We start from the raw sequence: 15,849 nt of genomic DNA, 5'->3' as shown, positions 1-15,849 counted from the left end.
CTTGGTCCGGTTTTGGTGGGTGATTCTGTAATAGGAGTCTTCGTCCTCTTCATCTGAGGAGTAGGAAATGTCGGACCAAGATGCAGCGTGGTGAGTATTCATATTTATTTCGAATACTTTTAAGCAAGAACAAAACAATAAACAAACGAAGACGCTGCAGTCCCGAAATAGTGAACACACGAACAACATAACAGGAACAATCATCCACAAAACACACTACAAAACAGGCTACCTAAATATGGCTCCCAATCAGAGACAATGACAAACACCTGCCTCTGATTGAGAACCATATCAGGCCAAACGAAAACCCCACATAGAAACACAACACATAGAACCCACCCAACTCACGCCCTGACCAACTAAAACAAAGAAAATACAAAAGAACTAGGGTCAGAAGGTGACAGCAAGAGGCTACTTTAGCGTCTCTATCTTTTCTCATATGTGCCTGTGTGTGCTGTTCTTAGTTACAAATGCACCAAACTGATCCTGCATCATTAATTTGATATACAGCAGATGAGCCTCATAATCTGTCTGGATTGAGCCGGAACGTTTAATATCGACTACTCGGAGTGTTAGTGCACTTTAGCATTGAACTGTTAGCCACTATTAAACACTGTAGCAAAACCACACAAACATTTGAAAATGGAGCATTGAGATACACATACATACTGTAGGTAAGATGCATGCAGACAGACCCTGGGGGTTGATTTACACCCATAGCCTTTGAAAACGTAATGATACACAGGTCAGGATTTAATGAGGAGCCTTTCTGTAGGTGACAATGCAGGTTTATGGGGTTGGGGGGGGCTGACACACCCAGGGTCTCACGTGGAGGTCGCTGCATCCGTGCCAAGCCTAGTCATTAAAAAAAGAAAGAGCGCACAGAGCTTCTGAGGTCTTACTTCTGAGGTTTCAGGCAGGCAAATCCCACTGTGTCGTCTCACTAGAATTGAAAAGCACAGAGACCTCATTTAGATAGAAGGTCTCCTGGGAAAAGATGCCATGATGGCTTCATAAGCATGTTTTTCTGACGTACAGCAGGCCACCAGGGAACCATCCACACGGAAGGGTTTTGTTGTGAGGCACACTGTGAAGGCCATCGGGACACTGTCGGTTGTGGTTGACAAAATATGTTATTTTTACCGCGTATTCGCTGATAATAAATTAAGATGCTGCCTTTTTTGTAAAGGTAATCTATCGTTCACTGTACATAGGAAATCAAGATGTGTCTCTTTTATTCATGGACTTAAGAATTGTTACATTAAATGTCTCCCTCAACAACATAAAAATACTTCTTAGAGGAAAGCCCAGTCATTTATGCTAATTTAATCAGTGATCCTCCAAAAGTGGAACAGATGTCTTCTATCAGAAGATTCAAACTTGGTTCCTGAATGAAACATATTGATATTCAAACAAAGATTCAGCACTTGAGATGATTTACTATGATAAAAAAAAGAATACTTACTATGTATGATAAATGACTTCCAGTATGTTAAAGAGCTCGACGGATAGGGCTTTTTTGTTAGTTCAGCAAAACAATTTGTTGAGAGATAGTAAAAAAAAAAAAAAAAACATAATTGAGACACTGTATTTCCACAGAGAACTCAGTCCATATCACCACAAACCTAGCAACAGGTAACATTGACAGTTGACTGGAGGTTGGCGCAAACTATTCGCAGTGAACTTTTGCCGGAGACTAATTCTGTTTCTAAACAACATTTAATTGGGGATTTTGAAGCGAGATGAAACACTGAAACCTTAATTGCTTCCTCTACATACATATAGTTGACGTGAAATTGTATTTCTTGAATATAAATAAATGCAGAGAGCACCACGAGTACTAACTCACTGTAAATTTCCCTGGAGGGAAAATCTTATAAAAGAAAGTACTCAATAACAGTGTAACACATACAGTATGAAAACATGCACAATAAAGGTGAGACTGAAGATGTTGCACAATCCCCCTATAGACATATGCCAAAGCATTTGATTAATAAAACAACCGTACACGGGCGAGACCAAACAACTTACAGTATTTTGGTTTTATTAAAGTAGTGCATCTTTGTCACACAGGAAACATGGGACTTTCTCTGCAGTTGCACGATAATGCAATGCATGTTTCATTGACTCCATTCCCTATTCACATACAGTATCAAGACATACATAACCAAATACTCCTTAGGGTATTGTAATTAAGCATCTCTTACCTTAAGGTATCCTAGGCTAATCTTAAAACGTTGTCTTTGTCTTTCTAGGCACACTGAAATCACACGGATATGCTATATCACCACTCAACATCCAAATAGTCAAAGACTAAAGCAATAGGGCTGGTTCTATGATTGAATTCTTGCTCCGGATGAGTGACATCATTGATTATCACATGAAAACAACAACACAAACTAAAAATCTCCTCCTACTGGTACATGGATGTGTTTCTGAAGCACAGAGAGCACTTGGCTGGAATGCCAGGAAGTCATTGTTAATTGTCTATGGTTGTGTCAATTGTCTGCTGCTGAGATTGCCCTGCTTCCATCCATGAAACTTCCCCCTTGGATTGGACAAGCTTTTGTTCTCCACTCATGTTTCAATCAAATCCAATCCCGACTCGGTTTCCGAGCAGTAGAGGAGGGAGTGGGGGGGGGGGGGGGGGGGTGGAAGTAGACGGGGGTCATATGTTATCCAAAGTCCTAATGAGAACCTTCAGTCAACGCATTGGCTGTCATTTTTTATCCTGTCCTTCCTAGGAGATAAGAGCGCTGTGCAGATAGAGGCTGTCCATTTCCACATGTACTAATTAAGCTGAGACCAACTCAGAAGGGCCCTAGCAGGTTTTTTTCTTCTCACATTTGAAAACAATCATTGCTGCTAGGCAACCCAAGCCCCTGGTACTAATTGTCCCTCTATCAACTTAATCTGGCATTTGAAACTTGACTTAAGTCTTTTCGAGGCCTGGATGTCTGTTTCTTGTCTTACTGTGACATTAGCATGGCATTAGTGTGATGCTATACAAGGCAGCTCTACTCTGTGGTCCGTGTCTGCCAGACACAATAAAATATTTGCGACATCTGTAATGGAAATGGAAGATATATGAGAATTCTTTTTATCCGTTCAACATCATTTCTATCCGTTCGACAGGCGTGGATTTTTCTTTAGTGCGTCAAATGATGATGGAAATGGTGTTTTTCAAATAAATGATGACTGCCGATGATTGCCTACTGCTTGCAAAAATGAATTTTATCAGCTATAAAAAGAATGTTTCTTTGCAGGACAAGGATTATCCTGACTTTGAACAATGCTTGAATTGCTTCACCTTGCTTTTCTGGTTGGTTTGATGCAAGTTTCACCATCCAATTACTTCAGATCTACAGGAGTGCAAGTATCACCATGGCACGAACCGTGGCGATTCCTTGGCACATGAATTATTAATTATTAGAATATGGCAAATATTAGTCAAGTATTGCATTCTATCCATGCTGGCTGTTGCGGGCTACCTGATACAGGAAACAGATAGGTGGGCAGGCATACAGGCTGTCACCAATTTATTAATGCTCAATTTGCCTAAATGGGTGATGGAAACACTTCAACCACTACTGTTTCATTCAACACTGTAGATTTCTGTGATGTCATTACGTCCAACTGTTATCGAAACAAGATAGTCAAATGGGAACTCACCCTAGCAGGTAATTGTCGCATCTATTTTATAATTTTTTTTAAAGCAACAAAACATAGCTAATGATCGCGTGATTTAAGTACGAAAAAGTTCAATTGGTTAATTTCCTTGCCAAGGGTGTAAAGATAGTAGGGGTCATGTTGGATATCAAGGACTACATGCTCTGATTTGGTCGGTCCATATACTCTTCGGAAAAAAAGGTGCTATGTAGAACCTAAAAGGATTTTTCGGTTGTCACATTGGAGAACCCTTTGAAGAACTCTTTTTGGTTCCAGGTAAACCCATTTTTGTTCCAGGTAGAACTCTTTTGGGTTCAATGTAGAACCCTTTCCATATAGTAATCAGGTATTATACTTCTATTATAGAAATGGCTGAACCTGAGTTCGTCTGCATTTACATTGACACTACCAAAAGGGAAAACAATTTTAGAGTGATATTGAAATGATTGGAAATCACGATTACACTAAGGAAGTATTTATGCCCATTAACTCAAGGTAAATTGAAATCAGGGTCTGCATGGACTATAAATATGTGAATGACATGTTTTATAATATGACATTTAGGCACATTCCATTTCACCACTAATAACCCCCAATCACAACACGTTATAATTATGTCTGGATTCTAGCTGTAAGCGCCACTACACATTTGCCTCAATTATCTATTTCCCACCATTTTAACTGTGACTTTTGTATGTGCTGCAATGAACAAATCCTCTACAGTCATTTGCCGCCAAGACCTACGCGGGCACTAATGTAGAAGAAAGACAAATGTTGTAAACATTAGTGCTTTGCCCTATCAGGGAAAATACTAATGGAATAGCAGGAAGTGGCTACAAGTGCAGTAATACTGCAGTCTATTTCTAGAGAGTAAAACAAAGCTTTTAAGGGGCCATGAATATTTTAAAAAGGAGAGGGCTCTAATTGGACCAACAGGTCTACGAGCAGTGCCTATGCTGCTCACATCGAATAAGAAATTGATTACAAATCAGTCACTGTAAAAAAACAATTCTGGGCACAGACAAAGAGCAACTAAAAGAAACCATTTTCAGGCCGAGAGCCTTTTTGATTTGGCTCATGTTGATCTTGTATTGATTCAGCCTACGTTGGTCAAATATCACAATCCCACTTATGAATGCTCATTGATTGAGGCTTGATTTTCAGATGGCTAGGATGGAAGGTTGACCAGACAGGACACATGGAGAAGTTGATTAGAGCACCAGACAACCAGGGACAGATCATTGATCCAAATGTCTTTGTCTGATTGGGATGAAAAGGATTGGTACCCTTTGCGTATGCATGCAGACAAGGCCCTACCCTGACTGAATTGCCTCAGACTCATGCATGGGAGGAAAGTGATAATACTTTCATTACGGATGGGTTTTTATACGCAGTTCTATGACGGGGTCTTTTGTTCCGCAAAATATACAACCTTTGATTATATTATTCTTCCAATTCCAAACTAATAATTGTGATGGAAAATGGGAAACATGAGTTTTACATTTACTGTTTTCCTATTTTCTTGTGTAGCTTATCATGTAGTGGATAATTCACTTGCAGCAGTTCGCTTGCACAGGAATCATGCAATTGTGCATCCTGCAAAAGGAAAGGTATATTGAAACTCTGTTTCCCAGAAATCCAGGTAAATCAATGTTTCTCTCACTAATATTATAAGAAATCACATAGCTTTGTCATGTGTACCAATTATCTCTCCTTCCTCCCAAAGTGTGCACTTGTTTACTTCCCTTCACTGATTTGAAAGGAAATAACTGGTATAAGATGGTGGAAACTCCCACTAGTCCTTGCCTCCACCAATCCAATGCTTTTCGATTTGTGTAAAGTAGTGAACAAGTGCACACTTCACGAAAAACAAAGATATTATTGAGACCCACTCCATGGTCTACACCCTACATACTCAACTAGCGGACCACGGACCGGATCCGGACCTAGAACAGGGTTAATACTCGGTCGGGCTTCGAGGTCGCATGGTTTGCTAGGTGGGGGTTTGTTATTAAGCCGATAAATTACAATGTCCATCCGGACCTTTGCCACCTAGGACTTTTTTGTGACTGGACCTATTCAAATAGGACTTGAGTATCCCTGGTCTACACCATAACACCTATGAAAAGCCCATTTTTTACCATACAGGAAAAGTAATTGGTGTCTTTGTACAATCAATGTTCCAGAGCATCTGAAATTCTCTGGGGAAATCAAAGCATTGGTGTGTACAGTATTACCACCTGCTCATGATATAAAAACAAGCAATGCTTTGCATCAACTGAGAAACTAATAGAGATAGCAGGGTATAAGAAGTAGCTACTGTATGCTGTATCAGGTTCATAAAGTGAGAGATGGCTCCATCACTGTACAAAACCATTCTTTCTAACAACAAAAACATTCCGTGTCAGATATGAATTTCTGAAAACTGCAATGAGGCAGGATCTCTGGTGGCTTCTCCAAAGCTCTGATTTAGACTCTTATAGGAAAAGGTGCTATCTAGAACCTTAAAGGATCCACCCCTTTTTTTAAATTTTCGCCTAAAATGACATACCCTATTCAAACTGCCTGTAACTCAGGCCCTGAAGCAGGGATATGCATTTTATTGGTACCATTTGAAAGGAAACACTTTGATGTATGTGGAAATGTGAAAGGAATGCAGGAGAAAATAACACAATAGATCTGGTAAAAGATAATACAAAGAAAAAAACAACAGTTATTTTGTATTTTGTTTGTACCATAATCTTTGAAAAGCAAGAGACAGGCCATAATGTATTATTCCAGCCCAGGTGCAATTTAGATTTTGGCCACTAGATGGCAGCAGTGTATGTGGACAGTTTTAGACTGATCCAAAGAACAATTGCATTTCTGTTCAAATTGTTGTATCAAGACTGCCCAAATGTACCTAATTTGTTTATTAATAACTTTTCATGTTCAAAATTATGCACTCTCCTTTAACAATAACATGGTATTCTTTCACTGTAATAGCTACTGTAAATTGGACAGTGCAGTTCGATTAACAAGAATTTAAGCTTTCTGCCAAGATCAGATATGTCTATGTCCTGGGAAATGTTCTTGTTACTTACAACCTCATGCTAATCGCATTAGCCTACGTTAGCTCATCCGATCCTGAAGAAGTTAAAGGGTTCTTCGGCTGTCCCCATAAGAGAACCCTTTGAAGAACCCTTTTTCCTTTTTTAGTTATCTTTTTTTAGTTCCATGTAAAACAGAGGGTTTTACATGGAACCCAAAAGGGTTCACCTGGAACCAAAAAAGGGTTATCCTATGGGGACAGCCAAAGAACCCTTTTTTTAAAGAGTATAGAGCATTTTGATCCCATAATATGATCTTGCACATTCCATGACAGACATTTTATGACGTTATGAGATGTAATTCTTACCTTTGTAGAAGCATTCCTCGCTGTGCATGATAGTTATTCTCTGTGCACCCAGACAGGAGGCACGGTGGAGCTCACAGTGGTTCTGATACAGCTTGCCGTCCGAGCCACACACCGGTTTGTAGTGTGGTTTACAGCGGTCCAGACAGTTGCACTCCCCTTTACCACTCTCATGGTTGACCACGCAGTGACGCCCAAGGCCACAGTACTTGTGCTCACAAGGACTCTGGAAGCCATTGTTATGGCCCAAAAACCCTGCAAGGAAAACACAAATAAAGAAACGTTTAAAATCAGAAAATAATAGGAGTAATAGGACGATAGTTTGTTAGAGTTTGAAAGTTGACTTAAAGTACAGATGTAGGATCTTAATTTGATCAGTTTCTCACAGGATAAAAATAATCCTGCAACAACAGGAAATGTGAATTATTGTGTGGATTATAATTAATATACATTTTTTTGTATAGGTTGATAGATTTTTAGTGAGGGCAAATCAAGTCTGACATTTTTAAATGGAAATGTCAAACGTTAGAAGCCTTTTTAAACCTTGATTACACTGCAAGTTCGCATTTCCTGCAACAACAGGGTGATCAAATGAAGATCCCATGTAGCTGTAGGTTCTACAAGAATGTAAAAACATTAACATCAGAAACTAGAAAAGTAATAAGATGATAGTCAGTGTTTGAAAAGCTTTTGAAGTTTACTTATAGTAACTGCCTAGGTTTAATACGAGTAAATCTCGTATTGAGGCAAAAAATGTGTGTTTTATGTGATTTTGTACTACTTTTCAGGCAGTGTGTTATCGTGTGTTTAACAAGTCAACCTCCACAAGCAGTAAGTATTCTTGACAGGGCAAGGAGCACGATAACCTCTCATCCGTATCAAATGTGTTGGGTCTCAAACGAAAGGTTGCTCTCTCTTAGGTCCCCTATCCACCAGTTCCATTGCCCTTTGGAATCACTCTCAAGGGCAGTGTGCAAATTACTTTTCATTATTTGTTTCAAATGCAATTTTGTACTGATCTCTCTCTGTCTGGCTTAAGCTTTCGCGAGCAACATTGTTTCAGCTGGGCACTCAGTTTCCCGCACCGATGAGCTCGGGACTGACACAGCTCCGTTTCAGGTGTTCTGACTTTTCTTTTTACTAAAAATGTTCATTTGTCAGCAAGACGCATCAATTAGGCTAATTCGGGCTACAAGAGTGTAGGCCTAATGACAATCGCTGAATGTAATTACACTTTTTGGTGTTTTGTAACAGAAATCTCCTTCCATTAATCAAATGGCGGGTTCACACTTCACGGTGCACTTTTTGGATGCTGGAATCATTTGTGTTGATAAATGTGCGTAGGTAGCCTACTTTTTGGAGAGATTTGTTTGACAGTCAGATGAAAACGTCATGAAATGAATAGGGACCCCCGAATATCACGGTATAATTGGCACTGCTCAAGGGGAGTAAGAACATGGCCACCAACGCTGGAAAAACAATCCCACTGAGACGAATGATGGCCACTGAAATGATGGGAACATTCACTCAATAAGCATCATTTATCTGCTGGAGGTCTATTTAGGTTGCTTTTTGGTTGCCTACCGGCATAATTATTAGGGCACCATTTCACTACGTAAGCTAAAAGCATTGTGAATAAAGTAAGAAGAAAAATTTGTATACACAACGTTTTGACCTGTAGTGTGAGCGCTGTCCTACTTTTCACAAATCCACCACCATTTTGAAATGTTTATATTTATCGGGCAATCCACTGCTCTAGTGAGCTATATAACATGAAATATACATTAGGATCAAAGTATAAACCAGGGGCTACCATACTCTTCTCTGTAATCATCTTTGAGCTTTAGTATTGGCCATTGAATAAGGAGTGGTGCATCATAATGGTACGACGCTTCAGTGCCTCAGATGCCTTCTTTACAATGACCAATGCATCTGCTCCACTAGGTGCACATGGTGTTCTAATAAACAAACGCGCTATAGAGGAAAATAAAAACACTCTACTCTCATTGGTCGACGAGGGAATCCGTTGGCAGGGAACCTGAATACAGTAACAAACAAACCACTCGTAAAGAGGCTTCGTCACCCTGGTAGCGACTCCCCGTGGGTGCATTAACCCCTATCTGTCAGAGAGGATTTAAACGATACAAGTGTCTACATTGTGGCCTGATTCGAGCCAATCAATGGCCATGGTTCGCTGTGATTTATTCATCCCCCTCGGTGCGGTGGCATAATGATTATTTAATGTGACTTTGTGTTGCACAGCAAGGTGCCCAAACGTCACCGACGGGGTCATAGGAGGGCAGAGGGAGTTGGTTATTGGTATGCACGCCCAGTCTCTGGGTGATCCAGTGACATCAAAGACAAATGAATAATTCTCTGCAATGATTTGTTTATTGATGACTGGCCGTTTCAAAGTGAAAGGCGTGCGGCGGGAGGGAGGGAGTATCCGATTCTGGGCGCTAGTTAGCGTTACTGCATTTGTAATTGTTGCTGGCTTTATCCGATGAAAAAAATATTTTCTTTGGAACTTTCACTTGGAAAATGTTCATTCATTATTCATAACTGTATTGTACAGCAATGAGGACGATTTTCAGAAAGACAGATAGAGTTGCGTAGATGAACGGCTATATCCAAATGCATGGATAGTGTATAAAGAAATGTCACAGGGAACTGTCTTGATTTGAAGGCAACAACAATAGTGGAAAAGACTGAGGTAAACAATATGCTGAACCAGGGGAAAATAAGTAACGCTCACTGGGATACAGTGAGTGTCAGATTTATTCAGCCCATGTGCTCAGTCTGATGGTCTAGTAAGCATTTCACCTGTTGTTTATGAAGCATGTGACAAATAAAATAAAAGTTGATTTGAACACATGTTGACCCCAGTGTACATAGTTTGAAGGGCAACGCCCTTCTATGTATTTATAATGAGATGCATATCATGTTTAACTCTAAAGAGTTACATGGATTCAAAAGACATGACCAGAATGACATTGCAGGGGTTCAAAAACGAACGCATTTAGGATGGAAAACTCAATAATGTCCCTGTGCACCACTCGTTGCATCATACTCTGCTAAATCATTATAATACATAAATATCTAGTGCCTTCTGGCTACCAGAAGCATTTACCTCTTCGGTATGCGCCACCTTACTCGCTTTGCGATGCCTTTCTGAATCTGAAGCCTTCAAACCCATTACAAAGCTGAATCTAACTGAATCGCTCCCATTCACATTCATAAGCATGCCCCCAAAGCATGCTATTTACAGCACTCTCTCAGATATACAATGCATGCTTTTTCCCCAGCAATATCCCATTTGCCGTCTCCATTTGTTCCATAAACCCAGGATGCAAGTCCCGGCCCATGTGATGTTTTTCGTAACAGCGGCTCTGGGTCCTTGGGGAAAGTCGGGAGTGTAGTAAACAACAGTTTGGAACCTCTCAGATCATCTCACCGTGGTGAGTTAAGATTCCCCAAAAGACCCACATGCGAGAACAAGATGATGCAAGTGTGAATAAACAGCACACTAAACAATGCAAAAACTTTACATGACACGGCGCACAACACGACTCGCTCGCCACACGTCACCCCGCTTGGATTAGTTCCTTGAAAGTTGCACCAGTAACATATTGTGTTACCACGGTCTATGGAGAAGCGACATACGTAGAAAGTGGGTAAAACCGGAAAGGTGTCTGCACTCGAGAAAAGCATTAACATTAACGCTAGCAGGAAAGACTGTGTATTTTTACTAGCATATCTGCTGTCATGGAAACAAAGAGTAATATATTCACGGTGGCAGGCCCGTTTCATTTAACCTGCTACCTTTCAATCCCGAACAATTGTAATTCATTCCTCCACATTGGCTTAATTAAAACCTGATAAGAGTGTTTTAGGCAGAAGAGAGAAACCTGATTACTTCTCGCCAGTGTGTGTCATCACTAATCATTTGTGGCATTTTTGTATTGAGAAAGACTTTAACATTAATAATTTATTAATAAATACCCAAGAAAGGACCCCCTGCTAAGAAATCACAAGGTTGTTGGCTCTATTCTTACATCACTACATTGCAGGGCATATGACTATGTCACGCCCTGACCTTAGAGATCCTTTTTATGTCTCTATTTTGGTTTAGTCAGGGCGTGAGTTGGGGTGGGCATTCTATGTTTTGTGTTCTAGGTTTCTATTTCTGTGTGTTTGGCCGGGTGTGGTTCTCAATCAGAGGCAGCTGTCTATCGTTGTCTCTGATTGAGAACCATACTTAGGTAGCCTTTTCCCACCTGTGTTTTGTGGGTAGTTGTTTTCTGTTTTGTGTTGTTGCACCTGACAGGACTGTTTCGTTCTTTCGCTTTGTTATTTTGTTTAGTGTTCTGTTTTAATAAATTAACATGAACACTTACAACGCTGCGTTTTGGTCCGATGATTCCTCATCTTCAGACGACGAACATTACAGACTACAAGGGAAAACTACATGTATATAGCACTCTGTTGGTGGCAAGAATTTGATATAATAATTTAAATTGGAAAAACTAAGTGTTGAAAATCTCTTCCCATTTATTTGGAACCTGTATGGCACAGCTGTCAACATTTTTGTCCTCAAATGAAACAGGTATATTTTTCTATTTATGCCAATTCCTTTCAGCCAATTTGTATCTTAAATATATGGCAGGTGAACAAGTTCCCTACTTTCTCCCTTTTCCACTTGCCTCCGCCATTTTTGTGGTAGTGCTGCAATCAATTGGTTGTAAATTAGGATTGAGCAGATATTCCCATATATTTTCGATAGCTGCATATGTGACATAACTCCTTCTATTCATAATGTCATTAATAAATATAATACAATAAAAATAAAAAAAATCCATAAAAAATGTTTTTCTATTAATCAGTATATTTGAGTTTCACCATAACATTTGTTGTAATATTTGTTCTATCTATTCTGGTAGATAAAACTGAAATTGTAACCAGCTTTGTATGGCTTGTTTAAGCCAGACTGATACTTTAAACAAAATGTTATTTTCAATTAGTCGGAAATTATAAATTGTAATCTTAGTTAGCATCTCTTGACACTGAACAATATCCTCTGTGAAACGATTGCAAAGTTAATTTTATTGTGTTCTGTACGAGGGGACTGAAAATGTATTTACCAAAACGAATGTATGTTTGTACAATATTGAGTTCCACAATATGGAAAGGAGTTGTAGGGAAGATGGAGAAATACTGTACATACTATTATAGACACATATGAATGAATTCATGTTGAGCGTGGGTTTACCTGCAGTATGAAATTGACACTCTGTACAATTACATACTGAATGGGAAAAAATTGACAATTATAGTGAATTTCTATTTCTAAAAGCTCTAGGATCAAGATGTAATTGGTTTGATTACACAAAATGGTAGGCTGAACGCAGTGCCAGTGGTCTCCCATTGTTACTAAAAGCATGTGTTGGCACAGACTTGCTCTGAACTGAGTGAAGCCCAACTGTTAAAACATTGTTCAATATAGATGCCTCATGACATTTTTGGAACGGTAAAAAAAACATACACGCTTAAACGTTTTGCTACTGTATCTTCATTTCAAATTGTGTGATGCATCTCTCCAAATCCTCAATGACTTGGATAGGCCTATACCTCTTTATGGGAGAAAGATTCCCAAATATTTTAATGCTGTTTCTCTGCCAACACAACATTGCTAGGAATGCATCCAATAGGTAGTCACCACGTCACATTAGAGATGATCAGAGGGTTGATACAAGGTTGTCACTCAACATTTTCCAATGGTACCGATATTGCACAAAGTTGTAGCCTATGAAGTTTCTGAAATGTTGTATTGGCACCGAAGCTTACACTCTGAAAAAGGTGTTGTAAAGTCCATCTCATCACAACCTACATTACAGTAATTGCAAAATTGCGACAATTTATTGTGCTTGTTAGTGTTGCTTAAACAACTCATGAAAATGTTTAATAAGTGATTATTTAAGGCGCAAAAGCTTTTGCCGCCATTTAAAGCAGCCTCAAAAAGTTTTAAAAAATTGATGTTCCCCTTCCACGTAAATGACTCCATCGCACAGGCCTTCGGGTTCCTCTCGATGAAGCTCACAAGTGAAGCCTGAAAAGAAACAGGTTGTCAAGGGAGATAGCTAAGTATTCAACAGGAACGCACTGCTGTCGGCACAACAAGCTAAACCTTTCCAAGCGTGCTCAGCCAATCGATTGACTGCAAGTGAGCATTAGTCCCCCTGTTCTAGACCAAAGCACACAATTGGGTGTGTAAAGGTGCTGCTTGTGCGATCCACCTGCACGTTCACTCATCCAGGATTGAACTTTCCATCCCATTACTCTCTTTGGCCTGATCAGTCAATAGGGGCCCATGCTTTTCTCTCAGCGTGTCCATATTAGAATGCATCCCTCATCCCATGTCAGTAAATGGTGCAATTTGTCAGAGCGTGCCATGCTTGACTAATTGTCAACTCCTAACACTACTCCCAGTGTTACTTCACAGAACATTAGGTTGTCTTGCTGGTGGCAGCTAGCCACAGCGTGTGTTTGGTGACATACGATATCTTGGGGAGTTTTGGTACAGTTGTTATTTTGGGCTTTTTGACGGCTGGTTTTCTGGTCGAAGGGGACAGAAACACATGTCCCAGTAATGTGTTCATATTATGATGTGGAATTAGTTCATTTGAGGATGGATTTTGTTTGTTCTATTATAACAGCTTGTCAATAGTGTGTCAAAAGAACACAAGAACATGCTGCATGTCACATTTTGTGTTTGTGTGTCTGAGTCGGTGTGTTCTTTAGAATCTTAGTAACAGCAACTATTGAATCTGAAACAGGGGAATTACCATCAGAACCCAAATTAATCAAAGAATCTCCCGTTTCTGTAAAGAACCTTTACACCTCTGATTGTAAATCCAAACTAGTCCTTTCTAAAATAATTAACAACTCCTCTTCTCTCAAAAGAGGAAGCCACCTCGCTGGGAGCCTAAATCACTCTCAATGAACTCAAATGGGCATTGGATAGCATATATAAAGGCAAAACACCTGGATGGGATGGTATAAGTTCTGAATCAATTAGGTCCACTAGTACTCTAAATTATTAATACAGCCATTCACAGAAGTACATTTGGGAGAGATGTGAATACAGCACTAATTTGGCTTTTATGCAATAAAGGTAAGGATGCCAACCAGTGTTCTCACTATCTCCCCTTATCTTTGATGAACACAGATATTAAACCGTTTTCTAAAATATTGTCGTCCCGTCTCAAAACTTACTTACCCAAATTGGTCCACACAGACCAAAGCGGGTTTGTTAAAAAGCTTTTATCCTCAGATAACCTCTGTTGACTATTACATATCTTAGATGCTTCATCAGACACAACAGCTCCTTGGGCTGTATTTTCCCTCGATGCAGAAAAAGCTTTTGATAGACCAGAGATATGACCATTCTAGTCTATCTTGTAACATATGGGAAATGGCTCCCATTTCATTAATATGATTAAAATACTATGATTAAAATACTATATGCCAATCCCTCAGCCATAGTTTTAAAAAGCAATATCTGCTCAAATCCATTCAGAATCACTAGAAGCAATTATTATCCATGGAACCTCTGGCCTATGCAATTCGTTAACCTAAGGAAATAACACCAATTTCCCTAAAATCGACTGATCACTTCATCAAAAAATATATATCATTTAACTAGGCAAGTCAGTTAAGAACAAAGTCTTATTTACAATGACGCCTACCCCGGCCAAACCCCAACGACGTAGGGCCAATAGTCCCTATGGGACTCCCAATCATGGCTGGTTGTGATAAAGCCTAGAATCTAACCAGGGTTTGTAGTGACACCTCTAGCACTGAGATGCAGTGCCTTAGACCGCTGCGCTACTCGGGAGCCCCATTATATGCCGACAATATTTTACTGTATCTAGACAATGTACAGTTGAAGTCGGAACTTTACATACACTTAGGTTGGAGTCATTAAAACTAGTTTTTCAACCACTCCACAAATTTCTTGTTAACAAACTATAGTTTTGGCAAGTCTGGTAGGACATCTACTTTGTGCATGACACAAGTAATTTTTCCAACAGTTGTTAACAGACAGATTATTGCACTTATAATTCAATGTATCACAATTCCAGTGGGTCAGAAGTTTACATACACTAAGTTGACTGTGCTTTAAACAGCTTGGAAAATTCCAGATAATGATGTCATGGCTTTAGAAGCTTCCGATAGGCTAATTCACATAATTTGAGTCAATTGGAGGTGTACCTGTGGATGTATTTAAAGGCCTACCTTAAAATGCAGTGCCTCTTTGCTTGATATCATGGGAAAATCAAAAGAAATCAGCCAAGACCTCAGAAACAAAATTGTAGACCTCCACAAGTCTGGTTCATCCTTGGGAGCAATTTCCAAACGCCTGAATGTACCACGTTCATCTGTACAAACAATAGCACACAAGTATAAACACTATGGGACCACGCAGCCATCATACCGCTCAGGAAGAAGACGCGTTCTGTCTCCTAGAGATGAACGTACTTTGGTGCGAAAAGTGCAAATCAATCCCAGAACAACAGCAAAGGACCTTGTGAAGAAGCTGGAGGAAACAGGTAGAAAAATATCTATATCCACACTAAAACGAGTTCTATATTGACATAACCTGAAAGGCTGCTCAGCAAGGAAGAAGCCACTGCTCCAAAACTACCATAAAAAAGCTGCTTGCAAACCTAAGAACACCATCCCAACCGTGAAGCACGGGGGTGACAGCATCATGTTGTGGGGGTGCC

The 15,849-nt window shown here is 39.7% G+C and overlaps 1 protein-coding gene across 2 annotated transcripts in view; it reads right to left on the bottom strand.

Annotated features, from left to right (window-relative positions):
• LOC139581109 (follistatin-related protein 5-like) overlaps positions 1-15,849 on the bottom strand; it is a 174,650-nt gene that overhangs the window by 96,182 nt on the left and 62,619 nt on the right. For both annotated transcript variants that reach the window (XM_071410529.1, XM_071410530.1), the window contains exon 4: positions 7,067-7,318. In XM_071410529.1, the coding sequence (XP_071266630.1) occupies positions 7,067-7,318 (252 nt within the window). The remainder of the gene's footprint in view (positions 1-7,066; positions 7,319-15,849) is intronic.

The sequence above is a fragment of the Salvelinus alpinus genome, chromosome 7, assembly GCF_045679555.1.
Source record: "Salvelinus alpinus chromosome 7, SLU_Salpinus.1, whole genome shotgun sequence".
Classification (NCBI taxonomy): domain Eukaryota; kingdom Metazoa; phylum Chordata; class Actinopteri; order Salmoniformes; family Salmonidae; genus Salvelinus; species Salvelinus alpinus.
The sequence above is the reverse complement of the archived record's forward strand: the minus strand, read 5'-3'. Positions and strand labels throughout refer to the sequence as shown.